The 22,836-nt window shown below is 39.4% G+C and overlaps 1 protein-coding gene across 3 annotated transcripts in view; it reads left to right on the top strand.

The window, feature by feature from the left end:
* The first annotated feature begins 5,976 nt into the window (after nucleotides 1-5,976).
* SNX31 (sorting nexin 31) overlaps nucleotides 5,977-22,836 on the top strand; it is a 28,872-nt gene continuing 12,012 nt past the window's right edge. For 2 of the 3 annotated variants that reach the window (XM_014056084.2, XM_014056085.2), the window contains exons 1-9: nucleotides 5,977-6,124; nucleotides 7,659-7,733; nucleotides 9,559-9,673; nucleotides 10,361-10,425; nucleotides 17,089-17,199; nucleotides 17,987-18,077; nucleotides 19,089-19,176; nucleotides 19,905-19,974; nucleotides 20,166-20,258. In XM_014056084.2, coding sequence (XP_013911559.1) covers nucleotides 6,059-6,124; nucleotides 7,659-7,733; nucleotides 9,559-9,673; nucleotides 10,361-10,425; nucleotides 17,089-17,199; nucleotides 17,987-18,077; nucleotides 19,089-19,176; nucleotides 19,905-19,974; nucleotides 20,166-20,258 — 774 coding nt within the window. In that variant the 5' untranslated portion in view covers nucleotides 5,977-6,058. Of the gene's footprint in view, nucleotides 6,125-7,572; nucleotides 7,734-9,558; nucleotides 9,674-10,360; nucleotides 10,426-17,088; nucleotides 17,200-17,986; nucleotides 18,078-19,088; nucleotides 19,177-19,904; nucleotides 19,975-20,165; nucleotides 20,259-22,836 lie in introns of all 3 variants that reach the window. The other variant, XM_014056086.2, reaches the window with a different exon arrangement.

Genomic DNA, 22,836 nt, shown 5'->3' on the forward strand with positions numbered 1-22,836 from the left:
ACCTGGATAAAGAAAAAATACCCATAGTTAAAGACGAGCAGAGGGAAAGATTGAATCAACCAATAACCTCGGGGGAAATTCTCCAGGTAATTAAACAGCTAAAAGCAGGGAAAGCACCGGGTACATATGGCTTGACAGCGGCTTACTACAAAAAATTGCAATTAGAAATGGCAGAACCGCTTAAGGAATTATTTAATAAGATCCAAATGGAAAGGAAGGTACCTCCATCTTGGAAGACAGCCTTTATATCTTTGATACCCAAAGAAGATCAAGATCTTATTCAACCCAAAAATTATAGACCCATATCATTACTTAAAATAAAATTTTCACTAAAATACTAGCGAATAGGTTAATGTTGGCTATTCAATAATTGATTCATAATAATCAAACAGGTTTTATTCAAGGGAGACAAATGAGAACTAACGTAAGACTAATTCTCAATACATTAGAATACCTGGGGAAGAACAACCAAATCCCTGCTGCGCTTATATTTTTAGATGCTGAAAAAGCCTTTCATCGAGTGAATTGGCAATTCATGCTGAAAATATTGCAAAAAATGCAAATAGGAGAGCACTTTCTAAAATCAATTAAAGCAATATATCAGGAACAAACAGCTCAAATCATAATTAATGGGAGTCTAACAGATTCATTTAAAATTGAGAGAGGTACAAGGCAGGGTTGTCCCTTATCCCCACTATTGTTTATTATAACTTTGGAACTATTGTTGAATAAAATACGGGGTTCAGGGGACCTACAGGGAATCAGGATTAGGCAGCAAGAATATAGAATACGTGCTTTTGCGGATGACTTGGTTATAACAGTAACCCAACCACAGGAATCTAGTAAGGTATTAATGAATATGATTAATCAATATGGTCAAGTGTCAGGATTTAAAATAAACTTAGGGAAAACAAAGATACTAGCTATAAATATGAATACTAAACAAAGGGAAGAACTAGAAGGAATGACAGGATGTGAAATAGTTAAAAAGGTCAAATATTTAGGAGTTTATATCTCAACCTCAAACGGGAAGTTATATAAATATAATTATGAACCACTATGGCATAGTATACAGACAGAGATGAAAAAATGGGGAAAATATCTTTGCTGGGAAGAATAGCAGCAGTGAAAATGAATATTTTACCTAAATTTGTATTTCTTTTTCAAACATTACCAATACTTAAAAAAGATGCAAACCTGCTAGAATGGCAGAAGGGTATTAATAAATTTGTATGGGTAGGGAAGAAGCCGAGAGTAAAACTAAAAATAATGCAAGATGTGCGTGAAAGAGGAGGCTTGAAATTACCCAATTTAAAACTATATTATGATGCAGTAGTTCTATCTATAATTTGTGACTAGGTTAACTTAACAGATGATAGAATACTTAATATTGAAGGGTATGATTTGGTATATGGTTGGCATGCTTATTTGCTATACAACAAAAAGGTGGATAAGAATTTTAAAAGTCATATTTTAAGGAATGCTCTACTTCGGGTTTGGAAAAAATATCAATACAAATTAAACGATAAGATACCTATGTGGGCTATTCCCAGACATGCAATAGAAAATATGAATATAGTACAAAAACACGATGTAACTACTTACAGAAAGCTTCTTATTGCAGAAAGAGGTGTACTACAACTGAAACCCTTGGATGTACTAAAAAAGGAAAAGGTAATTCAAATATTGTTTCAGTACGGGCAGTTACAGGCTAGATGGAAAATAGATTTAAAAATTGGCTTTACGCAAGTCGAGGATAACTTACTTAAACAAATTAGAGATCAAAGTCCAATGCATATAAAGAGATTATATAATGTATTAATAGAAATTGACTCGGAAACAGAACTAGTTACTGTATGATTAAATGGGCTCAAAATGTTGAAGAACCAATAATGATGGATACATGGGAAAAGATATGGGTGAGAAATGTAAAATTTACACAGGCCCCAAACTTGAGAGAAAATTTTTATAAGATGTATTATAGATGGCATTTAGATCCTAAAAAAATGGCTTCTATGTATCCGAACTTACAACCTAAATGCTGGAGATGTGATTGCATGGACGCTACATATTTTCATATATGGTGGACTTGCACAAAGGTTAAAGCATTTTGGATTAAAATATGGTGGATTATGCAAAATGTTCTTTAAAAAAGGATAAAGTTTACCCCTCAGTTATTTTTGTTAGGCATAATTACTGATTGTACAGTTGTAGAGACTAATCTGATATTGCATTTAATAACTGCAGTAAGATTGTTGGTGGCGCAATACTGGAAGAAGGAAGATTTGCCTACTATTCAAGAATGGACATTGAAAGTAACAAACCTAGCCAAAATGGCCAAAATATCTGAATATCTTAAGGACCATTCAAACGAGAGATACAAACTGGAGTGGAAATGATGGATTGATTATACTCAAAACAAATATGGGACTAAGAAATTCCAGTTTATGATTAGAGATCAGGAATTATAAATTATCTAGAGTTAGTCCAGCAAGGAGGAGCTAGAGTTCAATGGAAATACGTTAACTATCTTTTTTCTTTTTTTCCCCTTTTAACTGTACCTTAGATTCTCTTTGTTAAAGACTTATACCCCGTATTGTTTCGGGGAAGTCGGGGGGGGGAGGGGGAAGGTTGAGGGGCATTGGGGGGGGAGGGTGGGGGGGGGAACTAAACATTTGTAAAAGTTTGTGGTTTTTTTTCAAAAATGTTCAATTAAAAAAAAAGAAACTAAGTTCTTACATAAGATTTTTTTGCTGTTCAGTTTTATGTCAGTCAAACATTCAATTTAATAGGAGAGGAAAAGGAAATGACATTTTATTTTTATCCTCCATGACCCACCATCCTTGTTCTATGCAATTCAGCTAATGATATATGAATATGAGCAGCATTTTAATTCCCCTTCATTTGCTAGTTTACCTCATTTTTAAAGTAGCCACTTATTAGACTACTGCTTTAAAAGCCTTTTTTGATTCCTCAGTTGGGTAATTTCCAATCCAGGCCAGTTTCCAATTTTCCATGGTTGGGCAAGAAAATGGACAAGGTGACCAGCTTCAAACTGTCATAAATAATTAGATTATGTAGATCAGAAATGTCAAATCTTTTGGCTTGCTTAGATCTGTTTTTCAAACTTCAAGCTGTGTGAACTTCAGCTCCCTAGCCAGCATGTTCAATGTGGAATTCTAGGATTTGGAATTCTGATATCTTAAACTTGCCAAGTTTGAAAACACTGTCCCAGTTTTTCTGCAGCTTATGGTATTACTGTCCAAGGATTTTTCTGGAATGCTTGGAAGTTTTCACAACAGGGGGCCCTCTTTTGCAATTCTTTATGTTGGGATGGTTCTAGATGGAGATGGTGTGGCTAGCAACTCTGTCACAAAGTGGGACCTGTTATAGGAAGTCTCTCAAGGCACTATTTTGCCCCTGATGTTTTTAACATATACACAAAACTCTTGCAAGAGCATCAGGCAATAGGTTTATGGCATTCATATCTTTTTCTTTGTGACAGTGTCATCAGGTGACTTTAAAATTCCCTGAATACCTGCCTATAGACAGCACTGGATTGGATGAAAGAAAATAAATCAAAATAAGATGGAAACCCTTGATATGAAAGGATAAATCAAGGTCTATCATAGATCTATCTATTATGAATGAGGTCATACACATCTTTCCTTTGTCTTTTAATCTCTCTTGTGAAAGATCTATGCTGCAAACCATCCTGCTGCTCTTTACGTTGTGCTCAAAAACAAATACCAGCATTTGTTTTCAGGCTATTAACCCACTTACATTGTGATTCTGGTTCTTTTTCACTCTATACTTACAGAAACTGAATTATATTTGCTTTTCTGGTGTTCTTGCATTATCTTGTAGATTGTGCATAAACAGACATCAGCTAAGGTGAAGGTCCAGAATATAATTCTAGCTACTGTTAGTTCTCTCTGTGGCCTCCACTGCCATCAATCATGTTATCCTTACAGCCCCATTTTGAGAACTGAGAGCCAAAGACCCTCTTCTACATAGTAATTCTAATTTTTCCTGAGTAGGGAGAACTCACTGGAAAACTGCTGCAGCTGTTCAAGAAACATCAGAGGGTTCACCACCCCTATTATTTAATATGACCAATGAAGTCCCCTGAGGCCTTTTGTCAGTTTGGGATACAACATCATCAGTATATTAGTGACACTCAATAATACATCACCACTCTGGACTGGTCTGTAGTTAAAAGTCCTGACTCAGGATCTTGAGGCTGTTACAGAATTGGAATGGGAAGAAACAAGCTGGGATTGAATCTTGCAAGTGTGTGGCTTATTCAGAAAATATCTGGCAATTCTCCTGCTCCATATAAAGAGGCAGTTTTCCCAAAGAAGCAGGTTTACAACTCAGCGTTCCTCCTGAACAGACTTTTGAGACTATGGTTAGGGAGATTTTTCCCCCAGGACATTTGGCTTTCTTGTTGTAGCCCCTTCTGAAGCACTTTGCCAGGGCAATGATTATTTATTGTGCCCTCACTATCCCCCACATCAGCTACTGCAATGCGCTTTGCCTGGGTCTGCTTTAAAGAATACCCCAAAGCTGGCACTGATGGAGAATGCAGCAGCTCGTCAGCTGGCAGGCAAAAGTTATTCCTTTCATATAAAGCCAGTGTTGCAGATGCTACCTTGGCTTTCAGTAGTTTCTAGTATTCAAGAGTGCTGCTTTTGACCTATGAAATTCTCTTTAGGTGTCCTTAAAGAGAGCCTTTGACACTGCAACGACACACTATCTCTTAACCCAAAGCCAGGATACCAATATACATTGACTTTCATTGGCACAAAATCACCACTGGCATTATTGTGGGTGAGGAAATCTTTCGAATAAAATCTGAGATTTTATGAACTGAATGAAAGGTGGCCCTGGGTAGCTACTGATTCTTTCATTGTATTATAATTTGTTAAAATATTCATGACTGGGAGAGATATGGGGACAAGGTCAGCCAATGAATAGGCATAGCAACTAAGTCAGCCAATGGCAGCTTAAACAGATTTGAGTCTGTGCAAAGAATTGAAACAGAAACTTAAGAAAGCAGTCTGCTGCTCTGAGAAGTAAACTAGCAATTTGGGCTTGTCTGCTGATATGAAACTACCTGTAACTGCTTGTGTTTGCCTGTAACTCTCCTGTCTTGTGTTTATTTGGAAGAACCACCTGTTGGTATTATACATTTATTCATCTATTCTTATGTATATAAAGAAGTTAATGAACCCTGCTGCATCAGTTATATGTGTGTGCGCTCCTGGATTCGAATTTATGAAACAAACTCTGACATAATTCATTATTTTAGGAAACGCAGGCTTTGCAAGAGCGGAGCCACCATAAACACAGGAGTGTTGTTCAAGTAGCTGCCCTTAAAAATAATAACAGAACAACAGAGTTGGAAGGGACCTTGTAGGTCATCTAGTCCAACCCCCTTCCCTGAAGCAGGACACCCTGGCCTATACCATTTCTGACAGATGCAAGTCCAGTCTCTTCTTGAAAGCTTCCAGTGATGAAGCTCCCACAACTTCTGAGGGAAAGCTGTTCCATTGGTTGATTGCTCTCCCTGTCGAAAAATTTCTCCTTGTTTCTAGATTGAATCTCTCCTTGTTCAGTTTCCATCGTTATTCCTTGTCTGGCCTTCGGGTACTTTGGAAAATAGCTCGACACCCCCCCCCTTCCTCTCTGTGGCAGCCCCTCAAATATTGGAAGATTGTTATAATAATGGAATGCAAAGCGATTCCTCTTTATGTGACCCATTAGCTGACTCGGGGCTCCGTCGCGGCTCGGGGCCACCACTGCTGACCCCCACCCCCTCTTCCCAAGGTTGCGCCTTAAGCGAGGCAACCCTGCTCTCCTCAGAGCCACCTCCACCTGCCGCCGCTCTGCCTCGCGCGCGCGCGCGTGTGGGGTGGTGGTGGAAGGGGGAGGCAACCGCGCCCCTCCTCCGTCACGTGGAGCAAACAAATCCTCCCGCGGCCGCCCTGCTCCACTTCCTCGGTCCGGCCAGACGGCTCCATCGGTTCCCCTCTCCGGGCGGCCGGCAAGCGCCATGAAGATGCACTTCAGCATCCCTCTCTCCGAAGAGCTGCTGGAGAAGTTTGGCGGCCGCTACGTGGTGGAGTAGCTTCCCTTGAAAGGGAGGGAAGGAGGGGTGGATCCCCGACACGAGGGGAGGCGGGAAGGGCGAACTAGCCCGGCAGTGCCAGATCTTGCCTGGTTGCTCCAGTAAGAGCCAGGCTTTGCCCCTCGGGCGCCCTGGCGACCTCCTCCGCGGGGGAACGGTACCCTTCGGCCCCCGGTTGCTTCATCCCGGCGAAACCCTTGTCGGGAGGTGGGGAAGGCGGAGGGAAGCGTAGTGCGGCGGGGTGGGGAGGCGCGGAGCGAAGAAGGGGGGCGGGGTTGGCATCCAGGCAGGTGGATTTGATGGCCGACGATCCCCGTTTAAAGGGGGTGGGTAGGTGGGGGTCGGAGGATCAACAGTTGGGCAGCGGCGGGCGGCCTGGGTGGGATTAAAATTGGCGGCGATCCGGAGAGCGAGCGCGCCCCACCCATTCCTGTTACAACCCCGAAAGGAAAGGAAGAAAGGAGAGCAAAGATGGTTCTGTGAGGGGGGCGCGCGGGTGGGTTGGTGAGGGGAGGGAGTGCCGCTAGTGCCCGTGGGCGAAGCGTGGATGCCGGAGGGTGAAGACTTCTCGGAGCGGGAGAGCGAGGCTCTCGGTCAAGGGCCAGCTGGCCTTGGATGCGCGTTTTTGCGCCTGAGGAGAAGAGAAGCGCCTGTTGAGGGGCTTGAGATGAAGAAAAGGAGGGGGGGTCAGAAGGAGCTTCCGAGAGGGAACGGGGGGGGGGGGAGACGAGGCGAAGAAGGGGAAAGAAAAATAGTTTTGATTTGATTTGACTTAAAACTTCACCGACTTGGCCAGCGCTCAAAGCTGCTTGAGGAAATGACACCTATAAACAAGTTTATGACAGAAATGGGAACGAGGCGCTCAAGTAGGTACTAAAAATCGCAAGGGAAGTGTGGGAACAAAAAGAGAAAAAAGACAAGTGTGCTGTTACTTGTAACGCTCCTTTCAGGTGATCTGTGAAAATTGGCAAGCTTCCTTTTCATTGGTTTTGGCAGGGTGGGATACGTTTTTTAACGTTTAAAATGTTCCAGACTGAAGGAATGGGGATCTTTTCTAGAATGGAACAGTCCAGTGTTTCCCTTGGCAACTTAAAATGCTGGGTGGGGAATTGTGGGAATCGAAGTCCACCTGCCTGAAAGTCATTGAAGTTGAGAAGGTCTGACCAAGTCTCAAGGGCCAGTCCTCCTCAATAAAGAGGTAGTCAAGCTGTATCAAATCTGTGTGCAAGGGTATTCATGGTGTGTGTGTGTGTGTGTGTGTGTGTGTGTGTGTGTGTGTGTGTGAGAGAGAGAGAGAGAGAGAGAGAGAGGAGTCAAGATGGTGGCCACAATGATGCAACCAAAGCTCTACCCTTTTAAACACACCTTATACACACCTTTTGGCTTCCACTATGACTTTAAAACCCTCAGGAATGAGTTTCCTCTTTCTTGGCCAGTAGGAATGCAAGATGAACACAACTGATAGGAAGTGGTGAATTCTTTTAACAATCCTGAAATGATTTATTTGGAGACTGTGTATTTTCAGCTGTATTCTGTATATTTGGAGGGCTTCCTTTTCTGCAAGTTACGTTACAGTCAGTTGCACCGCTGGAATGAACAGGTAAGATGAAGACTTTGTTCCCTTTATTTTTTCCCCCTCATCCAACCATTATTCTTGGTGGAGGGGGGGAAGGTTTCATTGTCAAAGAGCCACAAAATGTTCTTCACAGAGGAATGGTGCTTGCATAAAATCTATAATTGGTTTCTTTGCATAGGGTCATCGGCACCGTTCAGACTTAAGTTTTGCAACATGTTTCTAGCTTTGTACATGAAAGAAATGTTTACACATGAATAGTTTATTGTTGCATGAAACTTTGTATGTGTGCAGAGACATATACACATCAGTAGACACTCCTCTTTGCCTTTGGATAATAATCTCTCAGCGTATTTTCAGACCTGGGGCTTCCCATGAAATAAAGTGAGGACCATACATATCAAAGCTATGTTCAGAAAACAGGCATTCAGTGAAAATAATATCAATGTCATTGAAGCTTTAATTATTCCAATGAAACCATGAAAGTAAGAATATAAGCTACAGAAAGAAAGGTTTCTTTGTCCTTCACCAAATTGTGTATCTATGAAGGAGATCAAAAAAGTCAAAATTGTAGTTGTGCGAATGCAGTGAAAGACTCACTTTCTTTTCATAAATAAGCTACAGTACGTGTAAAAGGGAGCCAGACTTCTGTTGTATGGTAATGGCCAATTTCTTGATTTCCTTGAACTTCCCCACCAAAGAGAATCTCTTAAAATTGAACAATTGTGCAAGGAAAAGAGAGAGAGAAGAATAAAATTATATTATTCAGTGAGTGCACATAGTACTTTATAGAGAATAACAGAGTTGGAAGAGACCTTGGAGATCTCATAATCCAACACACTGCTCAAGCAGGAAACTCTAAACCATTTCAGATAATGGCTGTCCAGTCTCTTCTTAAAAGCTTCCAGTGGGATGGAACACCCACAATCTCTGGAGGCAAGTCATTCCACTGGTTAATTGCTCTCATTGTTAGAAAATTTCTCTTAATTCTAAGTTGCTTCTCTCCTTGATTACTTTTCATTCATTATTTCTTGTCTTGCCTTTTGTACTTTGGGAAATAAGTTGACTCCCTCTTCTTTGTGGCAAGTCCCTGAAATATGAAAACACTGCTTACACCACTACATGCATATAAGGACTATAGCAATATGGGTTTGCTCCAAAATTATTATTTTTTCTAATAAAAATAGTTTTACCTTTTTGTTTTTTTTGTTTTTGTAAGTTTTAATTGCTGTATCACACCTGATAGTATCCATTAGTCTTTTTATAAACTGAGACTTTTCTTAAATCTTGCACTCAGTTATTTTTATTCTGTTATATCTATATACAGTACATTTTTAGTTTACGTAGCCTATGTATGGTGTCACAAATAACATCCGTGCTTTTTCTTTTATGAATTACTAATTTATTTGCTACTAGAATGCATTCTGTCCCCCAATGACCATCCAGAGAAGTAAAGGCAGGTTGATGCGAGACAAACAATCTATCCGAAAAGAATACCCTAATCAAGGAATTAACAAGCCATGCCCACACCACATCAGAGCAAGCTACTGTATATAACCATGGATCAAATCCCACACTCAGTAGCACTGATATTGTTACCTAGTTGGGTATTGAAATGTCTGCAAGCAAGCAACCTAGTTCAGAGAGTACCAAGGACTGCACAATTCAACATTGAGTTGCATATATTCTCTTCTATTAGTAACATAAGAGCAGTCCAATTCAGATCTCTTATCGATGCCAACATCCTTAAAGGAAGTAATATTTGGGAATTTATTAATGAATATCTTCAAGTAATAAATATTTGATATTTGGTAACAGATTAGTACCATTTAAAGATTATTTATCTTTTCAGCTAAGACGAGTCTTTGGAAAAGGAATGCCTTCGTTTCCTCCAAAATTTTTCCTTGCAATGACAAAGTCAATGGCTGATGAAAGGAGAACGCAGCTAGAACAGTATCTACAGAACGGTATACTGAATGCTACACTGGCAACTGATTTGTTAATGAGCTTTCAAGCAAATATTGAATTTGTGCATGCTATGATTTCATAGACCAGAAAGGGTTGAAAGGAATTGTGCAGAAAAAGATATTTTAGGTGACTGGGACTTTAGAGGAAGTTTATGAACAGATATAGCGGGGTGTACTTAGTGCAGTTCTTAAGGGCTAGGAATTCTGCACCATAGCGTTCCTACTGGAGCTCACTGAGTTTTTTAAACAATATTTCATGAGGTTTGGGGACTCTTTGAAAATGCTCTGATAGAATCCAGTGATATCTGGAGTAGACGTTCGATCTGCAGTATAGAAAAAAAAAAAGCAGAGAACTCACCTCGAACAAGTATTCTAAACTGAATCTGGTTTCTTGAGATTAAGCATTAAGCTAAACATTTCATTTATGAAAATCTTAAACTTCCTTTGAGTTATATGCCTTTATCAGAAATTCAGTTATTTCATTATTATGTGCCATCGTCATTTTCCACTCATAACCCTCACATAGATTTTTCTCCATGATCATCAAGATTTTAGGATGTAGGATTTTTTTTCTGATTCAATTTGATTAATAAATTGTGCATATATATTTTTTCTTGGTGTCTCTCGACCGTCTGTGGAATATTTTAAGATATATTTTCTATTCTATTGCAATTTCTTCTATTGCAGTTTCCGTTGATCCAAGTGTTACAAACAGTGATGTCTTTATTAGTTTCTTTAGGAAATTACAGCAGGTAAGGCTTTTTTTTTCTTTCAAAGTAAGATGTTAAGAGAAGGACAGTTACCTGTGCTCCTGTTCTTATAGACTAAAAGCTGGTTTGCTGTTACTGAGAACTATAATAAAATATTTAAATATAGAGTACTGGCATTCAGGATAGCAGGCAGTCCTTTTCTATTCCTCTGTTCTTTTTGCCCAACCTTTGGTCTCCATCCACAGCAACAATCAGCCAGCTTTTTGTGTGCACGTAGTCCTTAATTTATGACTGTAATTGATCCTGGAATTACAGTAATAAATCATGCTAATAAATAGTAATAAATTGTTAAGTGAGTCATCATCAATTTGATGTTTTTTGTAGTGGTCATTAAATAAATCACCAGGGTCATTTGTGGTTGCTAAGTGAATCATTATTCACAGTGGATCTTGTTTTGCCAAAAACCAAAAATAAATTCTGGTTTCTAGCAAAAAATAATGAAGAGGTTGTGACCATGTTACTACAGGACACTGCAGATGGACGTAATCAGAGGTGGTATTCAGCCGGTTTGGGCAAACCAGTAGTGGCGGCCTGTGGGCCTGTCCCCACCCACCTGCCACAGCTCTATGCTGTCCTATTTAGCCACATTTTCTAAGCCCCATGCATGTGTGCAAACCACGTGTGCAAGCATTTGCAGAAGGCCACGTGGTCATGAAGTGAGTGTGCGCATGCGGGGCAAAACAGTGGTAAACTTACGTGAAACCCACCTATGGTCGCAATTGTGGAATGGTTACTGAGTACTCAAGATGGGATCACTTGACGGGGGGGGGGGCTGGGGGAATGGAAACTTCTAACCTGTCATAAGTATCATTTTGGAGTCCGTCATAGCTTCAAACAGTCGCTAAGTGACCAGTTGTAATTCAAGGACCACCGTATGTTCAGCTGTGAGCTGTTCTCTATTACTTTCTTCTATGTACATGCCAGCTGTTGAGTTCAAACCGCTTTGTCTTTTGGAATTATTCTTGAAATTAACCATTTTAATCTTGTACCAGGCTAAAAATAGAATTATACATTCAGTGATGAATTGTTACTTTTAAAGCAGCTCAAACACAGGGATTTTAAAAATAAACACTAACACGTGAGGTTTTCAGTTTAATAATGTTCTTTATTAGACTGTACCATGTTTTTTTCCTTACATCCAGTTGACCGGAGGAAGGTTTTCCTGTAAAAGTCCTGATATCTTTTTGGTCCTTACAGGTTTCTCGGGAAACATTTTGAAAGGTTCATTAAAGTATGATAAGCCTCTTGAGATCTGGCATTAAGTAAATATTTTGGATTTGTGGCAGGACAAGAGGTGAGAGGTGTGTTGATATAAAAATGTCAACATCCCCTTTATGTTACAAGAGTGGTGACACTTATCACTTGATACATACTTGAAGGCATACTTGTAGCATTTTTTTTCTGAACTCTCCGTGGCTGAGAAGTTGAAAGAAGGGTGTCAACCTCTTTATGGGACATTCAGTAGTTTCTTTTCTGAGTTATAGAATTTGATGGAGGTCCCTCCTATGTAAAACAGTACCTGCTGGATTGGCCCCCTCTAGTCCAACACTGTTCTCAGAGTCGCCAAAAACTGCACAAGAAAGTCTCCCACTGGTTGATCTTCAGAGGCCATCATATCACCATCAAGGCTAATCACCAGTACTTCCAAGAATTACTCCAAATCTTTTAGTCCAAGTAGCCCAAGTCTACTCTGGTAATCAGTAGCACAACTAATAAATTCTAACATACACACAGTCTATCCATTGTAGGATGAAGGCCTCTTCTGCATGTTTCCAATCTATACAGTTGTTATCAGAGTTTGCAGCAGCAATCACATCCAGAAAGCACACATAGGTAACTGATTCAGCAGGATTCATTAACTTCTCTTTATATATAATAAAACACATGAAATAAGAATACAATACCAAAAGCAGGTTTTCCAGCGTGGTAGTAAATACAAGCAAACACAGGCAGAGGAGAGAACAGTTCAGAGCAGGAGACAAGTTTAGAGCTCAGCACAGACTCAGCTTTAGTACAGAAGAGTTGAGCTAAGCCATGCCCAGGCTCTTTGCTGTCTCCTTGTTGCTTATACAGCAAATACTGTTTCAGTTTCCAAACAGCCCTCACTGGCTGACCCAGTTGCCATGTCTCTTCATTGGCTGACCTTATTGCCATGTCTCTTCATTGGCTGACCTTGTTGCCATGTCTCTTCCAGTCATGAACTGTCAATACACCAACAGTCCCGACCTTTCTTTTCCCAATTGGTGTGTGTGTGTGTCAGTTAAAATATATACAAAATAATATATAAAATATATATATATAACAAATATAATCAACATAATTATATCAGGGCAAAAGGATACACACACACACACACACACACACACATATATATACATATATATATACATATACATATACATATACATATACATATATATATATATATATATATATATATATATATATATATATATATATATATACATACATACATACATACATACATACATACATACATACATACATACATACATACATATATATATATATATATATATATAATGTTATATTTATGCTGATAAATAAATAAAGGGAGACTAGTATGACTTTAAATATACAGTGTATATCAGGGATATGCATCTGATGCATCATTGGAAATCCCAGTAGCTTTGCTAATTACATCTGGATGGTTTGCCGGTTTGCCCACTAAAAAGATATGATTCAAATGGGACAGTGATTCTGCCAGTACAGAAGAAACACATCTGCTCTTCTTGTGTATAAATCACATCCCATCAATAGCGAATCTTTAGAGTAAAGTCAATAGTGAAAATTTTAAAAAGGCCTGCCAGTGAGCACTAGTTCATGCTTCTCTATCAGAGCCATAAAAGCATAATGTTGCCAATGTCTTTTCCTACACTACTGATGTATGGACTCTTAACCATTCAAAATTATGATGCACCTCTCCAGAGCTACTTACAACCTGGTTTGCAAGTTCTGACAGACGCTTCCCCCTGCCTTGGTCACCTTTTGAGTGCTTAGCAACCAGCCCACATGTACAACTCTTTGCAACATCTCGTTGTGTGATCACAATTTACAATATATATATTTTTTGCCACAAACTGGCTTTTACTTCTAATTGGCTAAATGCATTCACTTAACGACCATGATGTTTGCTTGGCAAGCCCTGTAAAAAAAGGTCATCTAATTGGACATGGTCACATCAAGTGGCCTGCTTAACAAGTAGTATGATTGACGATTGTCATTTCGGGCTGAATGTCTATATCTGCCTGTAAGGCTGTCCATATTAAGCATGCATGTAAAAACTCTATACAGCTCATTTTCCTTCTCCCCTAATGAAGATATAGGTACCCTCTCTTGTGGCTGCTTATAGCAGAAACTCTTCATTTGTCATAATAATCTCCTCCTTTTGTGCTTTCAAGGAGAGCTTCCTGCATTTTCTGGCGATTCTCTGACGATTTCTTCCTAAGGAAATATCTATGTGCTCTGGTTTGCAGTGTTTTCTCTTTCCTGTCTTCTGTGTTGTGTGCTCATTCCATCTGAGTTGAGAAGCATAAAAGGACTGCCTGTACATTTATAACCTGTACATCTATTGCCTGTCATGTGGGCATGTGGTTGGCATATCACTGGCGTAAGCTCTGATTAATAAGGTCTGGCCATCTTTTCTAGGGATATCGTCTTGCCACTTTCACCTCCTTTTCAACTGTTTCCCTTTAAAGCAGGGGTCTCCAACCTTGGCAAGTTTAAGGCTTGTGGACTTCAACTCCCAGAATGCTGGCTGAGGAATTGTGGGAGTTGAGGTTCACCAGACTTAAACCCTGCTTTAAAGTCGTGATACATTTATAAATAATATAAGGAGTCATCCAATAATTTAATGGAAGCCTCTCTTTCCCTTTTTCCCCAGAGCTCTGCGTCATACTGTTGCTCTATGAAATAAGCATAGTAAGCATTCCTGATGCTGTGATTAGCTGACAGAACAATTGAATTGCTGGGATATAATGAATATGGACAAAAATATTCTTATTCTATTGCAGTCTAAACAAATAAAATTAAACTATATATTTTGCCCTGGGAAATGGTCTGGAAATCATGTAGCGTTCAACAATGCTAGCTTTTAATTAAGCAGATGGTGAATAGCCCAAGTATTGTTTTTAATTGTCAAATGTATTTGCTACTTTATCTCCCAAAAGCTTGGGCCTAGACTTGTCATTTAACATTTGCATATTTTCTTGTGTATTGGTGAAATTGTGTGCCCAACCAGCATATTCTTTACAATATGTCTCTTGGCTAATTGAGACTGATGTGGACGTGCTATAGGTTGCTACTATGATTATGATTAGTCACACAGCCAGGTCAGAAATTTAGACCAGATTTGAGATTTGTGTCTACCTATCAAGTCCTTCCGAAGGACCTGAGATAGGGAGATATTCTTTTGGACGGTGTTAAAGGTATCATTGCAGAATATAAGCTGTTCCACGTAAAGCTGCTTTTTACAATTGATTAATGATGATTTTGGCATTCAATGGCATTCAAATGATGCTCCGGATGTTTTATTTAATTTTATTGCACCCAAGAGACCTAATACTATTGGTACTATTTTTGTTTTCTTTTGCCACTGTTTGTAGTTCTTAGTATTTTGTGGTTTTCTTCACAGTTCCTTTTCTTCTGCTTTTTCCAGGTACATCTATATCCACTATGCAGTCTTTTTTTGTCTTTCTTATCAACAATTGTTAGCCTGAAATGTTTGGCAGGTGCTTGTTTGTTTGAACTCTAAAATCCTAGAGCACTTTAGCTTCTTTGTTTCCTGTTACTAAGTCTATTTTGTGGTTTCTCCTTCCCACCCACCCCCACTAGTTTTTGCTTGCAGTCAAATGGTATTTAGGCTGTTGGCTTGAGCGCCGAGCTTGGCAATGTGGTTGCAAATCAGTGGTGGGTTTTAACATTTTTAGAACCTCTTCTGTAGGTGTGGCCGGCTTTGTGGGAGTGGCTTGCCAGCCATGTGACTGGGTGGGAGTGGCTTGCCAGCCATGTGACCGGGTGGTAGTGACTTGCCAGCATGTGACTGAGTGGGGGTGGCCAACTTTAAAATGTGGTGAAACTCACTTAAAAATGCTCTTGCTTAGCAACCAAAATGCTGGCTCAGAAACTCTGGCATTTGAAGTACGCAAGCCTTAAAACTGTCAAGTTACAAGATCCTTGCACCTCTAAACCTTTAGAAAAAAATAACCCAGGGGTGTTCAAACTTAACAGCTTTAACATTTGTGGACTTCAACTCCCAGAATTCCTCCTCCAATCATGTTGGCTCAGGAACTCTGGCATTGAAGCACACAAGTCTTAAAGCTGTCAAGTTACAAGACCCTTGCACCCCTAACCCTTTAGAAAAAAACTCCAGGGGTGTTCAAACATGACAGCTTTAAGACTTGTGGACTTCAACTCCCAGAATTCCTCCTCTCACTCTTCATCTTGATAATGTGTGGACAGGTGGGATTAGGGAGCTGGAACCGGTTCTAAATGGCAGTGTAGATTTGTGGAACCTCTTCTATAGAAGAAGTTAGAACTGGCAGGAACCCACCCCTGTTGCAAATGGTGACAAAACATTTGCAACCACATTGCCAAGCTCGGAGCTCAAATCAACAGGATAAATACCAACCTGAGCTGTTAATATTCAAACACGTTGCAGTCAAATGGTATTTTCTACAGATCTCCCAATGCATCACTGTTGCTAGTTTGTCATTGTCACGCTGTTGTTTCTAGTCAGCCTGTGCAATCTTTTTTCAGTAGCTAACTTGGTGGTCCAATGTTTCTTTGTTATAGATTTGATTTGCATGGCTGCCCATGGCCACACATCTCACTCTGGGAAGCTCACCACAGGTTAAAAACAAACCAATTAAACCAATTTTTAAAAAAAATCAATATACAAACATAAAAACTGTCCATAATCAATTTCAAAACAGAAAATCATGATCAGCAACAGCAATTCCATCCACACCAGCTCAGTGGAGCCATTGTAAAAGCTTCCTATGATGGCTGCATCCCCAGTTCCTGCAACAGAGTCTTATCTTTCTAAATATTGGGAGGGTCAGAGTCAATTTTTGGGGAAGAGGTTGACATTTCATAAGGCAGATGCACAGCAGAAAAGATTCTCTTCCCATAGATTTCTGCATATCATTTTTTTCAATAGAAAAGCTGATTTATGGGAACAATGACAAATTTTATGAAAGCACAATTGCCATTTATGTACAGCAATCCATTGAAGGCCATTTAGTCCAATCTAATTACTTTTACATAGATAATATATGATAATAATATAATTATCAAACGAATGTAGTGGAAATGTTCTGACATCCTGGTATATTCTTTTGTAAGGTATTTTATAGATTGTCTTGGAATTTTATGAGCAGTAAATTGATGAACAAGTTTATTACACCTTTTGCTCCCCTCTGTAAAATATCTAGTTTTTGCCAGAACATTATAACTTCAGAAAAATGATTGGTTTCTTGGAAAAGGTGATATAACCTTAATGATTCCTTTACCTTCTCCCTAGTTTAGCACTAAATTACTTTTTCTTGAAATAAAACCATGTTTTCAGCGTACCAATGAGACCACCCATCAATGCCTTCAACCTTAAGCTTTCATGTTTTGCAGGAAACATTTAAAATCCAAACCCAACAAGCTTTTTTGGATGTTTATCTTCCTGATGGAAGGTATCTCAGGATTGATATTCAGACATCAGATACTGCTGAAAGAGTGCTAGAGGCAAGTAATATATACACATTGATCTGGCAGCATCTCATACGAAGTGTGTCCAAGCATAATTAGCAGCCTTCCCATTTTTGAAGTTTATAGTTACAGATGCCCCATAAAACAGCAAATGGGCTTGCACATCACACAAAGTGAGGGTTGCTTAATTGTGGTTTATTGGTTTATTGAATAAGCCATAAATCTTAAAATCCAGCCATGATGGTTTGCGCACTTGCGCAGCAAACTGTGGAATTGCTGTTCACAGCTATCTGCAGGGTATGGTTTAAAAAAATAATACAAAAACAGGCAGAGCTTCAGTGGCATTGTTGTGGCCGCCATCTTGCCTTTATAGACAATGCCCTGCAGACACCTTTGTTAATGTACATACCATAGTGATGGAGTGCTAAGACACAAGCCAATCCAGACTAGTTTAGGTTTCAACTTATTTTTCTCAGGTGTGTTATGAGATAGGCCAGGTAGCAAAGTGCTTATTTGTCATAACAATACTTGGGGTTTCATCAGAGAGCCCTTGGTAAGGGTTTTTTTTTTTAAAGAAAATATTTCATTTACTTAAAATATTTTATCTCACTTTTCTATCTAAAAAGACTTGGGAGAGAAAAAAAAGTTTTGTATTCATATTTCCTGTGAGACAGAATTTGTAAAGACACCTACACAGTCAGCAGAGGGGCAGGCAAGAGTTTCTAATTTTTTTAAACAAAATAGCTATGGAACTTAAAATAGTTAATTTGATAACTTCAACTCAACAGTTTAAGGAGAAAATGCATCTTTTGTTTTCCTCCAGGTGATATCATACAAGATTGAACTTTCTAGGGAGCTAATACAATACTTCGGCTTATTTCTTAGTCAAGATCACAACAATGGACAAATATCTGGTAAGAAATCTTTTGTGCAGCACACATTACAGACCAGTGGTAGGTTTCAATTTATTTTACTATTGGTTTGCTTGTGCACTGCACATGCGCAGAAGCGTCCGGGTGGGTGGGCGGAGCCTCCCCCTTCCATCACTACAGGTTCACCCGATCCAGGGCAAACCGGCAGAAACCCACCTCTGATACAGACAGTCCTTACTTAATAGCTGGTCAGTTAGCAATTTTTCAAAGTTACACAGACCCCACCCAAAAGGTACTTACAATCCAGATTCAACATTCCAATATCCCCCCCCCACCCCCGTGGTCATGTCATTACATTTGAGGCGTTTGGTAACCAACTTGCATTTAGGGTAATTTGCAGTATCTTGCTGTCACAAGAACACAATTTACAATTTTTAAAGTGGCATATTTAGTTACCAAAGACTAAACTATGTAAGTAAATACCTAATTCTACAAAAGACACAGCAAAGCATCTATTTTCCAGAGAGTGGCAAATCGATTATGCTTAAGCCAGCTCAACCTGCAGAAAATTTATCTAGCATCTTTCAACCTACATATAGTGCAAGAGACAACCCAAATACATTCATTTTCACCAATCCCACCACCCTGGAAGAATAGACAAACAGGGAGTATGAAAAAATTTCAGGCTCCCTAATTCCAGTGCAACACCTATTGCTAACACTTATGGCTATGAAGACACATTTGAAAGTAAATGGGAAAAGTCTGCTAATACCTTAGAAGCTAGACGGAAGAAGTGAATAAACACAAAATAAATGAATATATGAGTAAGTGAAAACTATTTAAATTGCTCCTTCTTCCTGTGATCATCAGGTTTCATAATTTATAAAAGTCACAAAGTCAGCAACTTATGGCACATACACAGTATACTTAGCACCACCAATCGTGTGCTTAATTAGCACTACATTTAGATATAAATGTATCTCTTTTTAATAGAATTTTTAAAAATCAATATGTTGTCTTCCCCCCTTCTTCTTACCTGTCATCCCCCTCCAGTGTTGAAAAAACTAGCAGAATTTGAACTTCCTTATGTGAGTCTTCGGAGTGCAAAAGAATCGGCTTGTAAGATTGGAATCAGAAAATGGTGAGTGGGAAGCAGAAGTGAGATGAGCAAGAAATTTAAAAAATACCAATGTTCTGGAGGGGAAAAGTCATAATATCAGTTCCATGTATGTTACAGCTTGTGGGACAATAACCCATTTTTTTAATCTGGCACTTTCCAAATGCATTGGAAGCAGTACATTCAGAATTCCCAAAAGTTCAGAGCTTTGTCACATCAGTCAATGTATTGGAAATATTATTGGACAGCATGTCTGAAGTAGAAATCAAATCCAAATTGTCCATTAGCATCTAATTTCCACCCTATGTTTGGATTTTCCATTAAAGTCCATGGTTGAAAAATCTAGTAAAGCCTTTCTTCATTGGAATTAACATTTAAGGATATGTGACCAGTTACATTGTTTTCTCCAGAACCTTCCCCCAACTAATTCTGTAATCATAATGTCATAATTGAATATAGAATAGATTCATCAGTCTGCTGAATAAAAACAAGAACAAAATAAGCTTGTTCTTCCCAATCTGGGGGCTTTTGGCGCATACATAAAGCCAAGAATACAAAATGATTTTAAGGAATATATCATACATGATATAGTTGTAGTATCAAGCATGGTCATAAATTGCAATAAAAATGTGAACTAATTGCTTTAATTCAGTTTATGGGTTTTTTTTTAACCTACAATATTTTGGTTATATTTCTCTTTGCATGTATGCCTTGGGTTAATGGCTTCCCTTTCCTTGTACATTTTTGGGCAGGTATATGGATCCTTCTCTAGATAAAGTGTTGATGGACTGTAGAACTTCAGTGAACTTACTTTATATGCAGGTATGCTTAAAAAGAAGTGTGGTTTTTAAACATTGCCAGGCAAATTTTGAGATGAATTGACCTATGATTTATTTAATTTTGTGAATTAACAAAGTTTCTCAACTCTATCCTGCTACTACCGGCAGTCTACAGAAAGTAAACATATGTATTCTAGTCTTGTTTATATGTTTTGTTTTGTTTTTCCAAAAAAGGTTGTACAGGAGCTAGAGATGAATTGGGTCAAACCTACTGAAGAACAGAGGCAGAAGCTTCTAATGCTGCAAAAAGCACCAAATAAATTGAAGGTAATGTGATTTTTAAATTATGATGGTCCTTTTCAGAATATATGTTATCATGTGAAGATACCAGATAATGGATCCTTGTTTAAAGGCTGGTCTTTTTGTTCAGTTTTATTTGAGGAATAATATCAACCTCCTGTCCGTGTGAGTTTTTCAGATTTTTAAACTTCAAATTTAGCCATTTAGAACTGACAGTCAATATCACCATGTCTAAAATTCAGAAAATGCTTAACTTGATTTTGCTGGCATGTCACACACACACACCCCTGCTTGAACAAAAGCAAAACAATTCTCAGTCTTCTCCACATCTGCCCTGAATAGTGGCAGATTGTACCCTCTCCAGGCCTTGACCTCAGCCCTAGGGTCACCATTGCCACTCAAAAAGGCCACTTTGTGTCATTCCCCAAGGCTCATCAACTTTGCTTTAATTTGTTCTCATACCATAGCCCATGCAAGCTGTATGGAGAGGAAGCAGCCACTGAGAGCTGTGGTTATTTGCACCAAATCATCAGTGGCAGGTTTGAGCATGATGCTGATGATATTTATGGCTGTGTTTACTACATTTCTAGGTCACCTCATTCTTGATCTCCCTACTGAGACATTTGCTCAATAGAGTGAAACACTATCATACAACAGCAGTTAGGATACTCATTGTAATATATAGCCATCCATGTTTTTGAAAGTGGATTCATTGAGATTTGGTTCATAGAAGCTGTGTATTTCTAGAATGTTACAGATAAAATTGCCATTCTATCCAAATTACAGTATTTAACTATACTCAATTTAATTTTTTGTGTGTATAAGATTTAGCCAAGTTTAATGCATCTAATAAATATCACAATGAAGTTTACGAAGAAGAATGTTTCCAGTGCATTTGTCAAATTAGCTGTAACATTATCAAGCATCCTTCTCTTATGGCAGAGAGATTTCCCCTTAATATCCCTACCCCCATATCCTGAATCCCCCCATAGTTCCAGTGAAGTGGAGTGACTCGATCTTCTGTTATTGAAGCCCCACCAGATTCTTCCCCTCTCTTTCAGAAGTAATTAAACTGAAGACTTGTAAAAGATACTCAGCATGCAAATGCTTTTCTGTGAAGCTTCCTCACATTGCAAATGATCTGAAAACTGAAAAGAAGGCTATTTAAGAAAACACACACGTCCTTTGGGGTTGGAATAATTAGAGTATATTTGGTATAATTGGATTCATGTTTGGAAGCCGAGTTTTGTTTTCTTCTTGCAACTGGAATTTATATATTCATGCAGGGGTCTGGGCCAGAACTGCATTTAATTATATTGAAAGGATAGCTAGACTTTCATCTGTCTTTACATCAGTGCCTTGATGTTCATAATTTATTTATAATTCATTCCCCCACTCAAATAAGCAAACATATACACTGAAATTTATGAGCATCTCTTTCCTTTTTTTTTTCTAATCAAAACAAAGGGGAAATTGTAACTTATAAGAAATAAATTAGAGTGCAGAATGCAGAATGTATTCAAGCCATTTCTTTTTGATGTCTGTTAATTTTTTATAAAATGCCTAGGCCAGTGATGGTGAACCTTTTTTGGCTCGTGTGCCATAAGGGGGGGAGCGCAGGGGGGTCATGTGTGGGCATGCTGCACCCATAATGCAATGTTGACCCCCAGTGCGCATGCGTGCATGAGAGGTGCTCACCCCATTTTGTGCATGCTTTTTTCACCCTTCCCAGGCTCCAGAGGCTTTATAGGAGCCTGAGGAGGGTGAAAACAGTCCCCCCACCCCCGGAAGGCCCTCCGGAGGCTTCAGGGACCTTCAGGAGGCTTCCCTGAAGCCTCCAGAGACTAAAAATGACCCTATGAGCGAATCGGAAGTCACTTCCGGCTTGCTCGTAGGGCCGGTTTAAACCCTCTTTGAGGAGGCTCTTTTCACCCTCCCCAGGCTCCTATAAAGCCTCTGGAGCCTGGGGAGGACGAAAAATGGCTTTAAAAAAGGCTGAACTCAGCTGGCCAGCGCACGCATGCATGCTGGCCAGCTGACAGGGCAATGCCTCGCGTGCCCTGACAAATGGCTCCGGGTGCCACATGTGGCACGTGTGCCATAGGTTCGCCATCCCGGGCCTAGGCTAATAGTCAAAATCATAAATTATTCTATTAAAAATGGGAATAGATTCCAACAGATCTGTTAGAAGCATTGCATTTTGGTCGTTGCTTGTATGGCAACACCAGTTGGATTGGCTTTTTGTGTCATTGTCATGCTCTTGTTTTTGGAAGAGATGCAAAGTTCTACGGACATACAAAGAGGCAGAGGAAAACAAGGTTGCTGGAGGGAGGATGGCTCCTATGGAAAGATTGGAGTTTTCCCTTATGTAGTCTTGCACCAAACATGTGGATCCAGCCTTCTGATCAGTTCAGTTCCCTTTTTATGAATAGTGGTAGCCTCCCAATCCATTTCCTAGTACAATGATGGCAAACCTATGGCACACGTGCCAGAGATGGCACGCAGAACTCTCTCTATGGGCACGTATGCCATTGCCAGCTGCTCTTCGGGGTTCCAGCACACCCACGCGCATCAGCTAGCTGATCCGGTGCGCATGAGCACGGCA

This window comes from Thamnophis sirtalis, unplaced genomic scaffold, assembly GCF_051295495.1.
Source record: "Thamnophis sirtalis isolate CommonGarterSnake01/CBP01778 unplaced genomic scaffold, rThaSir2_p1.2 scaffold_2, whole genome shotgun sequence".
NCBI classification, from domain to species: domain Eukaryota; kingdom Metazoa; phylum Chordata; class Lepidosauria; order Squamata; family Natricidae; genus Thamnophis; species Thamnophis sirtalis.